Source organism: Melospiza melodia (genome assembly GCF_035770615.1).
Source record: "Melospiza melodia melodia isolate bMelMel2 chromosome 17 unlocalized genomic scaffold, bMelMel2.pri SUPER_17_unloc_2, whole genome shotgun sequence".
In the NCBI taxonomy this organism is placed as follows: Eukaryota; Metazoa; Chordata; class Aves; order Passeriformes; family Passerellidae; genus Melospiza; species Melospiza melodia.
In genome coordinates this window covers 305,502-325,499 of record NW_026948503.1, presented here as the reverse complement: position 1 = coordinate 325,499, position 19,998 = coordinate 305,502, and the positions used below count along the sequence as shown (strand labels likewise).

General features: G+C 56.4%; 2 protein-coding genes across 2 annotated transcripts in view; both read right to left on the bottom strand.

Moving 5' to 3' along the window:
• Positions 1-1,018: 1,018 nt before the first annotated feature.
• Positions 1,019-9,419, bottom strand: LOC134433059 (low-density lipoprotein receptor-related protein 8-like). The gene is given in 10 exon segments (XM_063181951.1): positions 1,019-1,970; positions 2,221-2,364; positions 3,495-3,569; positions 3,648-3,739; positions 4,285-4,411; positions 4,870-4,992; positions 5,431-5,556; positions 6,588-6,698; positions 6,701-6,964; positions 8,641-9,419. Coding segments are annotated over 10 exon segments (1,851 nt in total). The 5' UTR covers positions 8,816-9,419; the 3' UTR covers positions 1,019-1,356.
• Positions 9,420-13,688: 4,269 nt separating this feature from the next.
• Positions 13,689-19,998, bottom strand: part of LOC134433046 (transcription activator BRG1-like) — a 47,527-nt gene continuing 41,217 nt past the window's right edge. Inside the window, 6 exon segments of the mRNA XM_063181934.1 lie at positions 13,689-13,791; positions 14,598-14,740; positions 16,063-16,195; positions 16,937-17,038; positions 17,638-17,746; positions 18,899-19,149. Coding sequence (XP_063038004.1) covers positions 13,759-13,791; positions 14,598-14,740; positions 16,063-16,195; positions 16,937-17,038; positions 17,638-17,746; positions 18,899-19,149 — 771 coding nt within the window. The 3' untranslated portion in view covers positions 13,689-13,758.

Sequence of the window (19,998 nt, the reverse complement as noted above, 5' to 3'; positions counted from 1 at the left end):
TGCCTTACCGGGAATGTGGGGGCGGGGGAGGCTCGGGAGGGATCCCCGGCGCCTCCCTCGCTTTCCCTCCGCCCCTCCGAGCCCCTCACCTGCCGAGCTCGCTGCACCGCGTCGGCGAACGCGTCTTTCCTGCCGCTGCCGCCGCCGCCGCCACCGCCGCCGCCTCCGCCACCGCTGCCGCCTCCGCCACCGCCGCCTCCTCCTCCTCCTCCCGGGCCGGCGCCGGGCCCGGCTGAGGGAGGGGCGGAGGGAGCGGCCCCCGGTTGAGGCGGAGGGGGCGGCGCGGGGCCGAACTCGGACATGGCGGAGGCGGCGACGGGAACGGGCCGCGCTCGCCTCAGGCCGCGCGGGGCAGGCTGGGAGGCCCCGCCCTCACCGGAGGAGCGCGACCAATCACCTCGCGTATTCGCGCTGACTGACAGACGTCTCACCCAATCAGATACTGAGGGCAGCGCGCGGCGGCCAATGGGAGGAAGGAAGGAGCCGGCGCGCTGCGATTGAGGGGTGTTAGGTTGAGTGACAGCGGGGATAGCCAATGGAAGGGTGAGAATGGACGCGGGGCGTGGGCGGGACTGACGGTGCGCGGCCAATCAGGGCATAGGAGACCCCGCGATTGGTGGAGGAAGCGGAAATAACGGAAAAGGAGGGGCGAGAAGTGATTGACGTTTGCTTTGACTAATCGAATTCGGCGTTATCCCCTCCCTCCCGCGCTGCGCAGCGATTGAATGACGTGTTTGACTGACAGCCAGCTCAGCCAATAAAATCCACGGAGCGGGAAAGGAGGATCTTTCTTAGATTGACAGCCCGGCGGATCAATCAGCCGCGGAAAACTCGCTGGCCAATCACAGCCGGGCTCGCCTGTGGGCGTTTGATTGGCAGCTCGCCCAGCCAATAGCGTGCGTCCCCGCCAGCGCGGCGTCCAATGAGCGGCACGCGGTGCTTTTGGAGGGAAACAACGACCAATAGCGTGCGCGGAGCTTTCCCAGGGGCCCGCCCATGCTGGCAGACCAATTACAGGTTAATTAATAAATAAACCTTTATTGACATCACAGGGCGTGGCCACATTGGCCCCGCCCCTTTCACAGAGGCCTCAATTTGGGCCCAGATTGGGAAATTTTGGTTTAAAAAAAATTCCTAAAAAATGTCCTGGGGGAAACCGGGGGCACCTGGACAGGTGAGAGGGGCAGGGACAGGGGAGAGCAGGTAGGGACAGGTGTGATGCCCAGGTGTGCCCAGGTGTGTCCACATCCCTGCTCAGGTGTGCCCAGGTGAGTCTGAAGCGATGCCCAGGTGTGCCCAGGTGTGCCCACATTCACGCCCAGGTGTGCACAGCCTCGTCCAGGTGTGCCCAGGTGTTCACAGCTGTGCCCAGGTGTGTCTGCGGTCACGTCCAGGTGTGCGTGGCTTCATCCAGATGTGCCCAGGTGTGTCCCAGGTGTGCCCACGGCCACCTCTGGGTGCACTCAGCCCCTCCCAGGTGTGCCCAGGTGTCCCAGATGTCCCCCCAGGTGTTCTCAGGTGTTCTTTGGCGTCCCCAGGTGCATCTGGGTGCACCCAGCTGTGTCCCAGATGTTCCCAGGTGTGTCCAGGTGGACCCAGGTGTGCACAACGTGGTCTGGGTGTGTCCAGGTGTCCATCCAGGTGTCCCCAGGTGTCCCCAGGTGCACCCAGGTGTGCCCAGGTGTGTCCCAGATGTTCCCAGGTGTGTCCCAGGTGTATCCAGGTGTGCCCAGGTGTGCCCAGGTGTGCCCCCAGGTGCCCCCAGGTGTCTCCAGGTGTTCTTTGGTGTCCCCAGGTGCGTCCCAGGTGTGTCCAGGTACATCCAGATGTCCACCTGGGTGTCTCCAGATGTTCCCCAGGCGCACCCAGGTGTGTCCAGGTGTGTCCCAGGTGTCCCCAGGTGTCCCCAGGTGTCTCGGGGGGGTCTCGGCCCCTCAGGGCTCCTCCTCCTCCTCCATTGCCAGCGGCCACTGGGGGGGGACAAAATGGCGTCACCGGCGTGTCCCCAAGCCCCGCCCCCTCCAGGCGTTAACCCCGCCCCCTCCAGGCATTAACCCCGCCCCCCTCCACGTGCTCACCGGCGTGTCCCCAAGCCCCGCCCCCTCCCGGCGTTAGCCCCGCCCCCTCCACGTGCTCACCTGCGTGTCGCCAAGCCCCGCCCCCTCCAGGCGTTAACCCCGCCCCCTCCAGGCGTTAGCCCCGCCCCCTCCACGTGCTCACCTGCGTGTCCCCAAGCCCCGCCCCCCTGCAGCTGCTCCGGAACCTTCCGGAAGGCGGCGTTGCTGAAGCTGATGCTGTTGGTGCTGCGCCGGCGCCACCAGCGCCACAGCGCCCGCCCGGCCAGGCCCAGGCACAGCAGCAGACCTGGGGGGGCAAAAGTGGGGGTCAGGGGGGGGTCCCTAAAATTTGGGGAACCCCAAAAAATCCGGGAGAGCCCAAAATTCTGGGGTTTTACCCCAAAAATTTGGGGTTTTGCACCAAAAATCTGGGGTGCCCCATTGGGATCCATTCATGGAGCCCCCTGGTGGCTGCAAGTGGGAACTGCAGGAAGGGGGCAACCTCCCCTAAATCCAGGATTTTACCCCCAAAAAATCGGGATTTTTTCCCCAAAACACCTGGATATTCCCCTAAAAAGCAAGGACAGCCCCCTAAAATCTGGGAGAACCCAAAATTCTGTGATTTTACCCCAAAAATTTGGGGTTTTGCACCAAAAATCTGGGGTGCCCCATTAGGATCCATTCATGGAGCCCCCTGGTGGCTGCAAGGGGGAACTGCAGGAAGGGGGCGACCTCCCCTAAATCCAGGATTTTACCCTCAAAAAATGGGGATTTTTTCCCCAAAAAACCTGGATATTCCCCTAAAAAATAAGGACAGCCCCCTAAAATCTGGGAGGACCCAAAATTCTGGGATATTCCCTCAAAATTTGGGATTTTACCCCAAATTTTGAGATACCCCATTGGGATCAATTCATGGAGCCCCCTGGTGGTCACAGGTGAGAATTGCAGGGAGGAAATGACCACCAAAATCTGGGCTATTCCACCCCAAAAAACCTGGATATCACCCCTAAAACCGGGATATAACCCCTCAAGAAACAGGATGTCACCCCGAAATCTGGGATATTCCCCCAAAATCTGGGATAGTCCCACAAAATTTAGAATTTCACCCCAAAATTTTGAGATATCCCATTGCGATCAATTCATGGAGCCTCCTGGTGGCCACAACTGGGGACTGCAGGGAAAGGGTGAACCCCAAAATTTGAGACCCCCCCCGTTCAATTTGTGACCCCCCCTCTCTGAGACCCCTCCCCTCATTTTAAAACCTCCCCACCCCTACTTGGCGACCCCTCCCCATTTGTGACCCCTCCCCTCCCTAATTTTGTGACCCCTCCCCATTTGTGACCCCCTTCCCCCCTCCCAGCCCTCCCCATTTTTGGGGACCCCTCCCATTTCCCCTCCCCCACCCCCATGATTTTAACCCCTCCCCCCCGTCCATACCAAGGGGCAGCAGGACCCCCAGTGACGTCATCCATGGCCCCGCCCCTCTGGCCCCGCCCGGTCTGACAAGGTCCCCTGTGGGAATAAAAGAGGTCAGGGGGCGTGGCCAAACGATCGGTGGGCGTGGCCACGTTGACAAAGGGGCGTGGCCACGTGCGCTGAGTGGGCGTGGCCTCACCGTTGGGGGCGTGTCCTCGGCGCTGAGGTTGCGGCTCTGGGGCTCCGGTTCGGGGGTCCCGGGAGGGCTGGGGGGGGACACAAAGAGGGGGAGGGGTCACCTGGGGGGGTTTGGGGGGGGTCTCACCTGTCCCAGGTGTGTCTGGGGGGGATTTTGGGGGGTCTGGGGGGATTTGAGAAGGTTTTGAGTGGTCTGGGGGTGTCTCTGGGGAGGTTTTCGGGGGGGTCTCTGAGGGGATTTGGGGGATTTTGGGGTCTCACCTGTCCCAGGTGTGGCTGGGGGGGTTTTTGGGGGGTCTGGGGGGATTTGAGAGGGTTTTGAGTGGTCTGGGGGTGTCTCTGGGGAGGGGTCTCTGAGGGGATTTGGGGGATTTTGGGGGGGGAATTTTGGGGTCTCACCTGTCCCAGGTGTGTCTGGGGGGGTTTTGGGGGTTCCCAGGGGGGTTTCACCTGTCCCAGGTGTATCTGGGTGGGGATTTCGGGGTATTTTGGGGAATTTGGGGGGTTTTGGGGGGGAATTTTGGGGTTTCACCTGTCCCAGGTGTATCTGGGTGGGGATTGGGGGTGTTTTGGGGGATTTTGGGGGGGTTTTGGGGGGGTTTTGGGGTCTCACCCACCATGGCAGGTCCTGTTGTCGGGGCCCAGCCCCATTCCTGGGGGGCAGCTGCACTCGAAGCCGATGGGGAGATCCCGGCAGGAGTGGGAGCAGCCCCCGGACCCCTGCAGGCACTCGTTCACCCCTGGAAATACCAAAAATATCACAAAAATTCAAAATTCCAACGCCAAAAATCCCCAAAATCCAAAAAATCCCAAAATTCAGCACCCTAAAATCACAAAAATTCAAAAATTCCAACGCCAAAATTCCCAAAAATCCCAAAATTCACCACCCTATTTTGGGGCTGATTTGGGGGGGATTTTGGGACAATTTTTGTAGGGTTTTGGGGCAGTTTTGGGCATTTTTGGATCAGTTTTGGGGGGGAAGTTTGGGAGGATTTGGGGCTGATTTTTGGGAGATTTTGGGACAATTTTGGACGGATTTTGGGGCATTTTTGGGGAAGTTTATTGGGCACTTTTTGAGCAATTCTTGGGGGAATTTTGAGGGTTTTTAGAGGGGTGTTTTGGGGTCTCTCGGGGCAGATTTTGGGGGTTTTTTGGGAGTTTTTTTGGGGTTTTTGCGGGATTTCGGGCCCCTGCTCACCGCACTCCTTGAGCGGCTCGTCGGACCAGTCGCGACAGTGGCGCCGCCCATCGCAGACCTGCGCTATCGCGATACATTCACCCGAGCGGCAGCGGAACCGCTGCGGGCCGGGGCACGCCGGGGCTGGGGCAAAGAGAGGGGGGGTCAAGGACCGAGAGACCCCCAAAAATATCCCCAAAAATATCCCAAAATCCTCCCCAATAATCCCCCTAAAAACCCCCCAAAATTTCCCAAAAGTATCCCCAAATATCCCTAAAAATACCCCCAAAAATCCCGAAAAATTTTCCCAGACATTGCCCCAAAATTCCTCCCGAAAATCCCCCCGAAAATTTCCCAAAAATCCACCCTAAAAATCCCCCAAAAAATCCCCTAAAAATTCCCCAAAAATATCCCCAAAAATCCACCCAAAAAATCCCCCCCAAAACTTCCCAAAGAATCCCCAAAAAATCCCAAAAAATTTCCCAAAAAATCCCCAAAATTTCCCCCAAAATCCCCCCAGGCCCCGCCCCTCCCTCCCTGACGTGGCCCCGCCCCCCGGACGTGGCCCCGCCCCTCCCGCACCCTCCGGACACGCCTCCTCGTCGTCTCCATGGCGACAGTCACGTGTCCCGTCGCAGGCGCGCGCCGCGGGGATGCAGCGCCGGTCGCGGCAGCGGAACTGCCCGGGGGGGCACGGCGGGGGCGGGGCTACGGGAGAGGGGCGGGGTCAGAGAGAAAGGGGGCGGGGTTAGAGGCAAAGGGGGCGGGGTTAGAGACAAAGGGGGCGGGGTTAGACTGGGGTCCCTCCCAGTCCCTCCCAGTTTGTTCCCAGTCCCTCCCAGTTTATCCCAGTCCCTTCCAGTCCCTCCCAGTTTATCCAGTTTGTTCCCAGTCCCTTCCAGTCCCTCCCAGTCCCCCCGCACTCACCGCACCCCTGCTCGTCGGAGCTATCGCGACAAATGGTGACCCCATCGCAGCGCCACCTCCTGGCCAGTCCCTCCCAGTTTATCCCAGTTTATCCCAGTTTGTTCCCAGTTTATCCCAGTTTATCCCAATTTGTTCCCCCCGCACTCACCACACCCCAGCTCGTCGGAACTATCGCGACAGTCGGCCGTTCCGTCGCAGCGCCACCCGGCGGCCACGCACTCCCAGTTTATCCCAGTCCCTCCCAGTCCCTCCCAGTTTATCCCAGTCCAATCCCAGTTTATCCCAGTCCCCCCGCACTCACCACACCCCAGCTCGTCGGAACTATCGCGACAGTCGGCCGTTCCGTCGCAGCGCCACCCGGCGGCCACGCACTCCCAGTTTATCCCAGTTTATCCCAGTTTATCCCAGTTTACCCCAGTCCCTCCCAGTTTATCCCAGTTTATCCCAGTTTACCCCAGTTTGTTCCCCCCGCACTCACCGCACCCCAGCTCGTCGGAACTATCGCGACAGTCGGCGGTTCCGTCGCAGCGCCACCCGGCGGCCACGCACTCCCAGTTTACCCCAGTCCCTCCCAGTTTATCCCAGTTTATCCCAGTTTACCCCAGTTTGTTCCCCCCGCACTCACCACACCCCAGCTCGTCGGAGCTATCGCGACAGTCGGCCGTTCCGTCGCAGCGCCACCCGGCGGCCACGCACTCCCAGTTTATCCCAGTTTATCCCAGTTTATCCCAGTTTATCCCAGTTTATCCCAGTTTACCCCAGTCCCTCCCAGTTTATCCCAGTTTATCCCAGTTTGTTCCCCCCGCACTCACCGCAGCCCAGCTCGTCGGAACTATCGCGACAGTCGGCGGTTCCGTCGCAGCGCCACCCGGCGGCCACGCACTCCCCGGAGCCGCAGGGGAACTGCAGGGGGGGCAGGGCGGGGGGGGGCGGGGCGTCCCGCACAGCCCCTCCCCCTCGTCGCTGCCGTCGCGACAGTCGCGATCGCCGTCGCAGCGCCACAGGCGGGGCACGCAGGCGCCGTCGCGACAGCGGAACGAGGAGGGGGGGCAGGGCGGCGTGGGGGGAGGGGCGCAGCCCAGCTCGTCCCCCCCGTCCGCGCAGTCGCGGTCGCCGTCGCAGAGGAAATGTCGCGACAGGCACGACAGGTCCCCGCACTGGAAATGGTCGGGAGGGCACGGCGGGTGCGCTGGGTGAGGAAAGGAATTTGAATAGGTTTGAATAAATTTGAATAAATTTGAATAAGTTTGAATAAATTTGAATAAGTTTGAATACATAAAAATTGGATAAAGATTAAATAAAATAAAGTAAAATAAAAGAAAAGAAAATGAATAACAGTTAAAATAAAATAAAATAAAATAAAATAAAATTATCTGCAATTAAAATGAAATGAAATAAAATGAATTACAATTAAAATGAAATAAAATAAAATAAAATAAATTACAGTTAAAATAAAATAAATAAAATAAAACAAATAAATAAAATAAAATGAATTACAATTAAAATGAAATAAAATAAAATAAAGTGAAATAAAATGAATTACAATTAAAATGAAATAAAATGAAATGAAATTAATTACAATTAAAATGAAATGAAATAAAATGAAATAAAATGAATTACAATTAAAATGAAATAAAATAAAAAATAATGAAATAAAATGAATTACAATTACAATGAAATAAAATGAATTGCAATTAAAATGAAATGAAATAAAATGAAATAAAATGAATTACAATTAAAATGAAATAAAATAAAATAAAATAAAATAAAATTAATTACAATTACAATGAAATAAAATGAATTGCAATTAAAATGAAATGAAATGAAATGAAATAAACTATTTTTGGTGAATTTTAACCCAATTTTGGTGAATTTTATTCCCATTTTTTGGGGTTTTTATCCCAATTTTGGGGGATTTTTATCCCATTTTTGTGGTTTTCATCTCCATTTTTGGTTTTTTACCCCATTTTTGGGATATTTTACCCCAATTTTTGGTTTTTTCTCCTCATTTCAGGATTTCCGCTCCACCCTTGAAACTTCCTCTGGAATTTCGGAGTTTGACCCCAACTTTTAGGGCGGCTCCTTTTCCGTTTTTCACCATTTTTAACCCAAATTTTTGTGTCCCTCTCTCACTTTTTCCTCCTTTCCCCTCATTTTTATATTTCCCCCTGATTTTTGGTGGTTTTTATTTCGATTTTTGGGGTTTTTTCTCCATTTTTTGGGGTTTTTATTCCGATTTTTTTTCCCCCGTTCCGGCCCCACCCGGGCGCGCCCTCCCCGCGCGCCGCGCGCTGATTGGCTGCCTCGAGCCACGCCCCCGCGGGTGGCCAGTCTGAGCTCAGCCAATCAGAGACGCGTCCGCCGAGGGGCGGGGCGAGCCGCGCGCGCTGATTGGTTCATGGCGGGGTGGGTGGGGATGAGGGGGCGTGGCCTCGGATGGGGTGGGGCGGGGTCGCGACACGTGGGGGGGACCCGGGGGGGAATTTGGGGGGTCCTGGGGGGGAAATTGGGGAAAATTGGGGGAAATTGGGGGGATTTGGGGGTCCTGAGGGGATTTGGGGGGTCCTGGGCAGATTTTGAGGGGATTTTGGGGGTCCTGAGAGGTCCTGGGTGGGAATTGGGGCGTCCTGAGGGGGTTTTGGGGGGATTTTGGGGCTCCTGGGGGAGATTTTGGGGTTCTCAGGGCGGATTTTTGGGATCCTGGGGGATCCGGGGGGGATTTTGGGGGTCCTGGGAAGACCTGAGGGGATTTTGGGGGTCCTGGGAGGATCCCGAGGAAATTTTGGGGGTCCCGGGTCGAATTTTGGGGGTCCTGGGGGGATTTTGGGGGTCCTGGGGGGATTTTGGGGTCTCTCCCCGTATCACCTGTGCTCGGTGTCGCCGCCGCCGCCGCTGCCAGGAGGAGCAGGAGGATCCCGGTGGTCCCGGGTCGGTTCCCGGTGCTCCCGGATCGGTTCCCGGTGGTCCCGGGTCCCCTCCCGGTGCTCCCGGATCGGTTCCCGGTGGTCCCGGTTCGGTTCCCGGTGCTCCCGGGTCCCATCCCGGCCGTTCCCGGTTCTGCTTTCGTCCCGTCCCGGTTCGGGAGCGGAACCGGAGCTTGGAGAGACGCGGGAGCTCCGAACTGATCCCGGTGCCGGTGCCGCTCCCGGTGGGTCCCGGTGCCGCTCCCAGTCCCGGTTCCGGTTCTGATCCCGGTTCTGATCGCTCCCGGTACAAATCCCGGTGTTTATCCCGCTCCCGGTCGTTCCTGGTTCTGATCCTGGGGCTTATCCCGGTCCCAGTTCTGATCCCAGTCCCGGTCCCGGTGCCGGTGTTAATCCCGGTCCCGGTTGTGATCCCGATTCCGGTGCTTATCCTGGTCCCGGTCGCTCCCGGTGCTGATCCCGGTGCAGATTCCGGTCCTGATTCAGATCCTGATCCCGGTCGCGGTCCAGATCCCGGTTTTTATCCGGTACCGGACGCTCCCAGTGCCGGTACAGGTCCCGATCCCGGTGCCGACCCGGTTCAGGTCCCAATCCCGATCCCGGTGCTTATCCCGGTACCGGACGCTCCCGGTCCCGATTCTGATCCCGATCTCGGTGCCGATCCCGGTCTCTCCCAGTCCCGGTCCCGGTGCCGGTTCAGGTCCAGGTCCCGGTGCCGGTCCCGGTGTCGGTCTCTCCCGGTGTCCCCGCGGCCGCGGCTCCGCTCGGGCCCCATTTAACGGGCGGGGGGCGGAGCCCGGGGCGTTCAAAAAGGGGGAGGGGAGGGGCGGAAAACCGGGAATGAGGGAGGGGCGGGAAAAGGGAATGAGGGAGGGAAAACCGGGAAAAGAAACCGGGAATGAGAGAGGGAAAACCGGGAAAGGAAACCGGGAATGAGGGAGGGGCGGGAAAAGGGAATGAGAGAGGGAAAACCGGAAAGGAAACCGGGAATGAGAGAGGGAAAACCGGGAATGAGGGAGGGAAAACCGGGAACGAGGGAAACCGGAATGAGGGAGGGAAAACCGGGAAAGGAAACCGGGAATGAGGGAGGGGCGGGAAAAGGGAATGAGAGAGGGAAAACCGGGAAGGGAAACCGGGAATGAGAGAGGGAAAACCGGGAATGAGGGAGGGAAAACCGGGAACGAGGGAAACCGGGAATGAGGGAGGGAAAACCGGGAAAGGAAACCGGGAATGAGGGAGGGGCGGGAAAAGGGAATGAGAGAGGGAAAACCGGGAAGGGAAACCGGGAATGAGAGAGGGAAAACCAGGAAGGGAAACCGGGAATGAGAGAGGGAAAACCGGGAAAGGAAACCGGGAACGAAGGGAGGAAAACGGGAATGAGGGAGGGAACCGGAAAGAGGGAGGGGCGGGAAAGGAAACCGGGAATGAGGGGCGGGAAACCGGGAGGGAAACGGGGAATGAGGAGGGGCGGGAAAAGGGAATGAGGGGAGGGAAAACCGGGAAGGGAAACCGGGAATGAGGGAGGGGCGGGAAAACCGGGATAAAAGGAGGAAAAGCGGGAAAGGAAGCCCGGAATGAGGGAAGGGAAAATCGGGAGGGAAATCCGGGATTGAGGGAGGGAAAACCGGGAATGAGGGAGGGAAAACCGGGAATGAGGGAGGGAAAACCGGGAATGAGAGAGGGAAAACCGGGAATGAGGGAGGGAAATCCGGGATTGAGGGAGGAAAACTGGGAAAGGAAACCGGGAATTAGGGAGGGGAAGCGGGAGGGGAAAGCGGGATAAAAAGCGGAAATCCGGGAGGGAAAACGGGGAATGAGGGGCGGGAAACCGGGAAAGGAAACCGGGAATGAGGGAGGGAAACCGGGAGGAGAAACCGGGAATGGGAAAGGGAAAAGTGGGATTGAGGGGCGGGAAAAGAGAGAGAGAAAACCGGGATAAAGGGAGGGAAAACCGGGAGGAGAAACCGGGAATGAAGGAGGGGAAACCGGGAGGGAAAAGCGGGAAAGAGGAAACGGGGAATGAGGGAGGGCCGGGAAAACCGGGATGAAAGGAGGAAAACCGGGATGGAAGGAGGAAAGGGAAAACCGGGAGGGAAAACCGGGATGGAAGGAGGAAAACCGGGAGGGAAAACCGGGATGGAAGGAGGAAAACCGGGAGGGAAAACCGGGATAAAGGGAGGAAAACCGGGAGGGAAAACCGGGATGGAAGGAGGAAAACCGGGAGGGAAACGGGGAATGAAGGAGAGACGGGAAAAGGGAATGAGGGGAGGGAAAACCGGGATAAAAGGAGGAAAACCGGGAGGGAAACGGGGGAGGAAAATGGGGAATGAGGGAGGGGAAACCGGGAAAAAGGGAGGAAAACCGGAAGGGGAAACCGGGAATGAAGGAGGAGGAAATCTGGGAAAAAGGGAGGAAAACCGGGAGGGAAATCCGGGATGAAGGGAGGGAAAGGGGGAGGGAAATCGGAGCTCAAGGGAGGAAATCCGGGCAGGAAAAACCGGAACAGCAGGGAGGAGAAAGGGGCTCCGTTCTCCCATTTTCCATCCCCAAAAATCACCCCAAAACTCCTCTGGAACCCAAATTCCCACCCTGGGTCACCCCAAGTTCCCAATTCCCACCCAGGGACCCCAAAAATCCCCTCTGAAACCCCAGGAACCCCAAAAAATGACCCCAAAAACTCCTCTGGAACCCCAAACATCCCTCTGGATCCCCCAAAAATCCCCTCTGGAACCCACAATCCCCAAAATTGACCCCAAAAACTCCTCTGGAACCCCCAAAATCCCCTCTGGAACCCCAAAATTCCCAAAAATGACCCCAAAAACTCCTCTGGAACCCCCAAAATCCCCTCTGGAACCCCAAAATTCCCAAAATGACCCCAAAAACTCCTCTGGAACCCCCAAAAATCCCCCCAGGGAGCCCCCAAATCCCCAATTTCCCCCTTGATTTAATGGATTAACTCATTAATCAACTCTGGACTCGGCTCCCGTTGGATTAATTAATTTATAATTAATTCTCGACCCTTGGGGACCCAGGGGCAGCGACAGCGCCGGGGGTGGGGGAGGGGCCGGGACAGCCCAAGGCTGAGCTGGGCCGGGGGGGGGGGCTGGGAACACCCAGGGGGGATTTGGGATGGTCCAAGATGGATTTAGGGTGATCCAAAGGGATTTAGGATCACCCAGGGGGGATTTGGGATGGTCCAGGATGGATTTGGGATCATCCAGAGTGGATTTGGAATGGTCCAGAATGGTCCAGGATGGATTTGGGATGGTCCAGGATGGTCCAAGGAGATTTAGGAACATCCAGGATGGATTTGGGATGGTCCAGGATGGTCCAGGATGGATTTGGGATGGTCCAAAGGGATTTAGGACCATCCAGGATGGATTTGGGATGGTCCAAAGGGATTTAGGAACATCCAGAATGGATTTGGGATGGTCCAGGAGGGATTTAGGGTGATCCAAAGGGATTTAGGACCATCCAGGATGGATTTGGGATGGTCCAGGAGGGATTTGGGATGGTCCAGGATGGTCCAAGGAGATTTAGGGTGATCCAAAGGGATTTAGGATCACCCAGAATGGATTTGGGATGGTCCAGGATGGTCCAGGATGGATTTGGGATGGTCCAAAGGGATTTAGGAACACCCAGAATATGATTTGGGATGGTCCAAGGGGATTTAGGAACATCAGAATGGATTTGGGATGGTCCAGGAGGGATTTAGGGTGATCCAAAGGGATTTAGGACCATCCAGGATGGATTTGGGATGGTCCAGAATGGTCCAGGATGGATTTGGGATGGTCCAAGGAGATTTAGGGTGATCCAAAGGGATTTAGGATCACCCTGAATGGATTTGGGATGGTCCAGGATGGTCCAAGGAGATTTAGGGTGGTCCAAAGGGATTTAGGATCACCCAGAATGGATTTGGGATGGTCCAAGGGGATTTAGGAACATCCAGAATGGATTTGGGATGGTCCAGGAGGGATTTAGGATCACCCAGGGGGGATTTGGGATGGTCCAGGATGGATTTGGGATGGTCCAAAGGGATTTAGGATCACCCAGAATGGATTTGGGATGGTCCAGGAGGGATTTAGGATCACCCAGAATGGATTAGGGATGGTCCAGGATGGATTTGGGATGGTCCAGGATGGTCCAAGGAGATTTAGGAACATCCAGGATGGATTTGGGATGGTCCAGGAGGGATTTAGGATCACCCAGGGGGAATTTGGGATGGTCCAGGATGGGCCAGGATGGATTTGGGATGGTCCAGGATGGTCCAAGATGGATTTAGGGTGATCCAAAGGGATTTAGGAACATCCAGGACGCATTTGGGATGGTCCAGGATGGTCCAAGAGGATTTAGGAACATCCTGGACCACCCAAATCTGGGCCAATCTGGACCTGGCACCACCTGGGACCAATCCAGGCCAATCCAGGCCAACCCAGGATGGATTTAGGACCAACCCAAGAGGATTTAGGATGGCCCAGGATGGATTTAGGATCATCCAAGAGGATTTGGGAGCATCCAAGAGGATTTGGGATCACTCAGGATGGATTTAGGACCATCCAAGAGGATTTAGGAGCATCCAGGACCACCCAAATTTGGGCCAATCTGGACCTGGGACCATCTGGGACCAACCCGGGCCAACCCAGGCCAACCTGGGCTGATCCAGGATGGATTTAGGAACGCCCAGGATGGATTTGGGATCATCCAAGAGGATTTGGGATCACTCAGGATGGATTTGGGACCATCCAAGGGGATTTAGGACCATCCAGGACCACCCAAATCTGGGCCAATCTGGACCTGGCACCACCCGGACCAACCCGGGCCCACCTGGGCTGAGCCGGGTATAAATACGGGCGCGGACTTTGGGGTTTTTGGGGTTTTTTTGGGGGATTTTTTGGGGTTTTTTTTGGGATTTTTTTTGGATTTTCAGGATTTTTGGGAATTGCGGCGTCGCTGCCGTCGGAGCTACGGGGGGAGGGGAATTTTGGGGAATTTTGGGGTTTTTTTGGGGTTTTTTTTGGGGGGGTTTCTCAGAGTTCCGGAGCCGTGGAATGTTCGGGGTTCAGTCGTCCTCGGTGCCGCTGCCGGAGCGATCCTGGGGAGGGATTTGGGGTCAGGTTTGGGGATTTTGGGGTCAAAACTGGGGGTTTGGGGTCAGGATTTGGGGTTAGGATTTGGGGTCAGATTTGGGGATTTTGGGATTTGGGGTCAAAATTGGGGGTTTGGGGTCAGGATTTGGGATTTGGGGTTGGGATTTGGGGTCAGATTTGGGATTTGGGGTTTTAGGATGGGATTTGGGATTTGGGGGTTCAGGATTTGGGATTTGGGGGTTCAGGATCTTGGGTTTCAGGATTTGGGGTTCAGGATTTGGGATTTGGGGTCAGGATTTGGGATTTGGGGTTTTAGGATGGGATTTTGGATTTGGAGGGTTTTGGGGGATTTGGGGGTTCAGAATTTGGGATCTGGGGTCAGGATTTGGGGTTTGGGGTCAGAATTTGGGGTTTGGGGGTCAGGATTTGGGATTTTGGGTCAGGATCTGGGATCACTGTCAGGATTTGGGTACAGGATTTGGGGTTTGGGGTCGGGATTTGGGATTTTGGGTCAGGATTTGGGGTCAGAATTTGGGGTCAGAATTTGGGGTTTGGGGTCGGGATTTGGGGTTTGGGGTCGGGATTTGGGGTTTGGGGTCAGGATCTGGGATTTAGGGCCAGGATTTGGGGTCAGGATCTGGGATTTGGGATTTGGGGTCAGGATTTGGGGTTTGGGGTCGGGGTTTGGGGTCAGGATTTGGGATCACTGTCAGGGTTTGGGGTCACGGTTTGGGATTTTGGGGTCAGGATTTGGGATTTTGGGTTTGGGGTCGGGGTTTGGGATTTGGGATTTTGGGGTTTGGGGTCCCACCTCCTCCTGCTCGTCGTCGCTCTCGTCGTCGCTCAGGAGGGGTTTGGGGCGCCCCCCCCGCCCCCCCCGGCGCCGGCCGCCCTTGCCGCGTTCCGGAACCTTCTCCTTGCGGCCCAGGCGGATCTTCACCTTCACCGAGCGCGCTGGGGGAGCGGCAGCAATCCCATTGATCCCATTGATCCCAAATTCAATCCCATCCATCCCATTGATCCCATCGATCCCATACAATCCCAGTGATCCCATTGATCCCATTGATCCCATCCAATCCCAATCCCATCCCATTGATCCCATCCAATCCCATCGATCCCATTGATCCCATCGATCCAATTCACCCATCCCAATCCCATCCCATTGATCCCACTGACCCCATCCCAATCCCATTGATCCCATCGATCCAATTCACCCATCCCGATCCCAATCCCAATCCCATTGATCCCATCCCAATCCCAATCCCATCCCATTGATCCCATTGATCCAATTCACCCATCCCGATCCCAATCCCATCCCATCGATCCCACTGACCCCATCAATCCCATCGATCCCATTGATCTCAGACATTGATCCCATACAATCCCATTGATCCCATCAATCCCATTGCTCCCATCGATCCCATCCGATCCAATCCCTTTGATCCCATCCCATCAATTCAATCCCATCGATCCCATCGATCCCATCTGATCGATCCCATTGATCCCATCTGATCGATCCCATCAATCCCATCGATCCCATCTGATCAATCCCATTGATCCCATCCGATTGATCCCATTGATCCCATCTGATCAATCCCATTGATCCCATCCGATCAATCCCATCGATCCCATCTGATCCCATCGATCCCATCTGATCAATCCCATCCGATCGATCCCATCCGATCGATCCCATTGATCCCATCCGATCAATCCCATTGATCCCATCTGATCAATCCCATCGATCCCATCCATCCCCTCCGATCAATCCCATCGATCCCATCGATCCCATCGAATCAATCCCATCGATCCCATCTGATCAGTCCCATCGATCCCATCGATCCCATCCGATCGATCAATCCCATCAATCCCATCGATCCCATCAATCCCATTGATTCCATTGACCCCCATTGACCCCATCAATCCAATCAATCCCATCTGATCAATCCCATCGATCCCATCCCATCAATCCCATCCGATCGATCCCATTGATCCCATCGATCCCATTGATCCCATCCAATCAATCCCATTGATCCCATCAATCCCATCCGATCAATCCCATCCGATCGATCCCATTGATCCCATCCAATCAATCCCATCGATCCCATCAATCCCATTGATTCCATTGACCCCCATTGACCCCATCAATCCGATCAATCCCATCTGATCAATCCCATCGATCCCATCCCATCAATCCCATCGATCCCATCGATCCCATCCGATCGATCCCATCCGATCAATCCCATGGATCCGATCGATCCCGCAGCCCCCCGGCGCACCCTCGGACTCGGAGCCTTCCTCCTCGGCCTCCTCCTCCTCCTCGCTCTCCTCGCCGTCGCTCTCCTCCTCCTTCTCCACCTTCTGCCGCACGCTGGTGAACACCGACTGCAGCACGATCGAGTCCTCGTAGATCTGACAACGGTCACTTGTGGTCACTTGTGGTCACTCGCGGTCACTTGTGGTCACTCGTGGTCAGTTGTGGTCACTTGTGGTCATTCATGGTCACTCGTGGTCAGTCATGGTCAGTCGTGGTCAGTTGTGGTCAGTCATGGTCACTCGTGGTCAGTCATGGTCACTCGTGGTCAGTTGTGGTCACTCGCGGTCAGCCGCGGTCACTCGTGGTCATTCATGGTCAGTTGTGGTCAGTCGTGGTCACTCGTGGTCAGTCGTGGTCAGTCACGGTCACTCGTGGTCAGCCGTGGTCAGTCATGGTCAGTCGTGGTCAGTTCTGGTCACTCGTGGTCATTCATGGTCAGTCACGGTCACTCCAGGTCACCCCTGGTCATCCCTGGTCACTCCTGGACTTTCCTGCTCCTCCCTGGTCATTCCAGATCCCACCCCAGGTTGTGCCCTCGGGGTTGTCCCACCCCAGGTTGTCCCACCCCAGGTTGTCCTCTCCAGGTTCTCCTACCAGAGACCCCTCGAGGTTGAAGGTCTGGGCGTTCTGGCCCAGGTTGTCCCTCACAGATCCCACCCCAGGTTGTCCCCTCCAGGTTGTCCCACCCCAGGTTGTCCTCTCCAGGTTCTCCTACCAGGGACCCCTCGAGGTTGAAGGTCTGGGCGTTCTGGCCCAGGTTGTCCCTCACAGATCCCACCCCAGGTTGTCCTCTCCAGGTTGTCCCACCCCAGGTTGTCCTCTCCAGGTTCTCCTACCAGGGACCCCTCCAGGTTGAAGGTCTGGGCGTTCTGGCACAGCAGCATCACGTCCTTCTCCAGGTCGTTGAGGCTCCGGTATTTGTGGTTCCGGATCCGTTCCTGGCCGGGAGGAACCGCGGTCACGGTGGGGCTGGTGGAGCCCAGGAGATCCCGGTGGACCTCGGTGGATCCTGGTGGAGCCCCAGGAGATCCTCCAGGAACCCCAAGGAACTCCAAGGAACCACTGGTGGACCCCAGTAGAACCTCAAGGATCCTCCAGGAACGTCAAGGAACCTCCAAGAACCTCAAGGAACTTCAAGGATCCACTGGTGGACCCCAGTAGAACCTCAAGGATCCACAGGTGGATCCCAGTGGACCCCAGTGGATCCTGGTGGACCCCAATGAATCCTGGTGGACCTCAGTAGATCCTGATGGGTCCCATCCTGGTGGATCCCATCCTGGTGGATCCCCAGTGGATCCTGGTGGACCCCAGTAGACCCCAGTGGATCCTGGTGGACCCCAGTGGACCCTGGTGGATCCCAGGAGGTCCTGGTGGACCCCAGTGGATCCTGGTGGACCCCAGGATATCCTGGTGGACCCCGATGGACCCTGGTGGACCCCGGTGGACCCCGATGGGCCTCAATGGAGCCCAGCGGACCCCGGTGGACCCCAGAAGGTCCTGGTGGATCTTGGTGGACCCTGGTGGCCCCAGGAGATACCTTGATCTTCTTGAAGTCCACGGGCTTGCGGATGAGCTCGTAGTACTCGGGGAGCTCCTTGCGGGACGGCAGCTGGATGAAAACCTCGCTGAGCTGGCGCCCGCTGCTGCTGCGGGGGGACACGGGCGTCAGCGCGGCCTTCGGCGCCACCACCATCATCATCGTCATCGTCACCATCATCATCATCGTCACCACCATCATTGTCATCATCACCATCATCATCATCGTCATCATCATCGTCATCATCATCAACATCATCATCATCATCATCATCGTCATTGTCACCATCACCACCATCATCATCATCGTCACCATCATCATCATCGTCACCATCATCAGTCATTGTCATCATCACCACCATCATCACCATCATTGTCATCACATTGTCATCATCACCATCATCATTGTCACCATCATCATCATCGTCATCATCATCTCATAATCGTCATCATCATCATCACCACATTGTCATCATCATCATCATCACCACCACCACCATCATCATCATCATCATCACCATCACCATCATTGTCATCATCATCATAATCCCATTGTCCTCATCATCCTCATCATCATCCCATTGTCCTCATCATCATCATCACCATCATTGTCATCATCATCATCCCATTGTCCTCATCATCATCATCATCAGCCCATTATCCTCATCTTGTCCTCATCATCATCATCATCATCCCATTGTCCTCCTTATCATCATCATCATCATCATCAGCCCATTATCCTCATCTTGTCCTCATCATCATCACCATCACCATCATTGTCATCATCATCATCATCCCATTGTCATCCTCATCCTCATCCTCATCATCTCATAAACGTCGGCGTCAGCCGTGACCTTCCTCGTCCCTGCTCCTCCCCTGAGCCTCCAGGAACCCTCCATCCTCACGTGTCCTCCTCACCTTCTCCTTGTACTTGATGATGTCCAGGCCCACCAGAAACCCCCAGGAACCTCCAGGCCCACCTGGAACCTTCTACCGTCACCTGGAACCCTCCAGGAACCTGCAGGAACCGCCCATCCCCACGTGTCCTCCTCACCTGTCCTTGTACTTGATGACCTCCAGAACCTCTAGGCCCATCTAGAACCTCCAGGAACCTCCAGGAACCTGCAGGAACCGCCCATCCCCACGTGTCCTCCTCACCTGTCCTTGTACTTGATGACCTCCAGAACCTCCAGGCCCATCTAGAACCTCCAGGAACCCGCAGGAACCTGCAGGAACCGCCCATCCCCACGTGTCCTCCTCACCTGTCCTTGTACTTGATGACGGCGTCCACGATCTTGCGCATCTTGCGGGTCAGGGGCGGCGGGTTCGGGGACAACTTCTCGGCCGGGGGTCGCCCGCGCTTCTTCTGCTTCCGGATCTCCTCGTCCTTGTCGCGGCTCCGGGCGCCCGCCGGGGGTCCCGGGGGTCCCTCGGGCTCCCGCTTGCGCTTGCGAGAGGACTTCTTCTGGCGGACCTCCTCCTCGATCTCCTCCAGGGTGCCCTCCTCGATGGCCTGGTGGTGGAGACAAGGGGATTGAGGATCTCAAGGGGTTTGGGATCATCTCAATCCTTCTGGTGGACCTCCTCCTCCTGGATCTCCTCCAGGGTGCCCTCCTCGATGGCCTGGTGGTGGAGACAAGGGGATTGAGGATCTACAGGAGTTTGGGATCATCTCAATCCTTCTGGAGGACCTCCTCCTCCTGGATCTCCTCCAGGGTGCCCTCCTCGATGGCCTGGTGGAGAACCAAGGGGATTGAGGATCTCAAGGGGTTTGGGATCATCTCAATCCTTCTGGTGGACCTCCTCCTGGATCTCCTCCAGGGTGTCCTCCTCGATGGCCTGGTGGTGGAGACAAGGGGATTGGGATCTCAAGGGATCTGGGCTCCTTGGGATTGGAGATCCTTGGGGTGGTGGATCCTTGGGATTGGAGATCCTTGGGATTTAGGATCCTTGGTAAGGTGCTCCCACCCCACCAGGAGCCACCACCAGGTACCACCACCAGGTGCCACCACGAGGTGCCACCACCAGGAGCCACCACCAGGTACCACCACCAGGTACCACCACCAGATGCCACCACCAGGTACCACCACCAGGTACCACCAGATGCCACCACCAGATGCCACCACAGATACCACCAGGTGCCACCACCAGGTGCCACCACCAGATACCACCACCAGGTGCCACCACCAGATGCCACCACCAGGTGCCACCACCAGGTACCACCAGATGCCACCACCAGATGCCACCACAGATACCACCAGGTGCCATCACCAGGTACCACCACCAGATGCCACCACAGATACCACCAGGTGCCATCACCAGGTACCACCACCAGATACCACCACAGATACCACCACCAGGT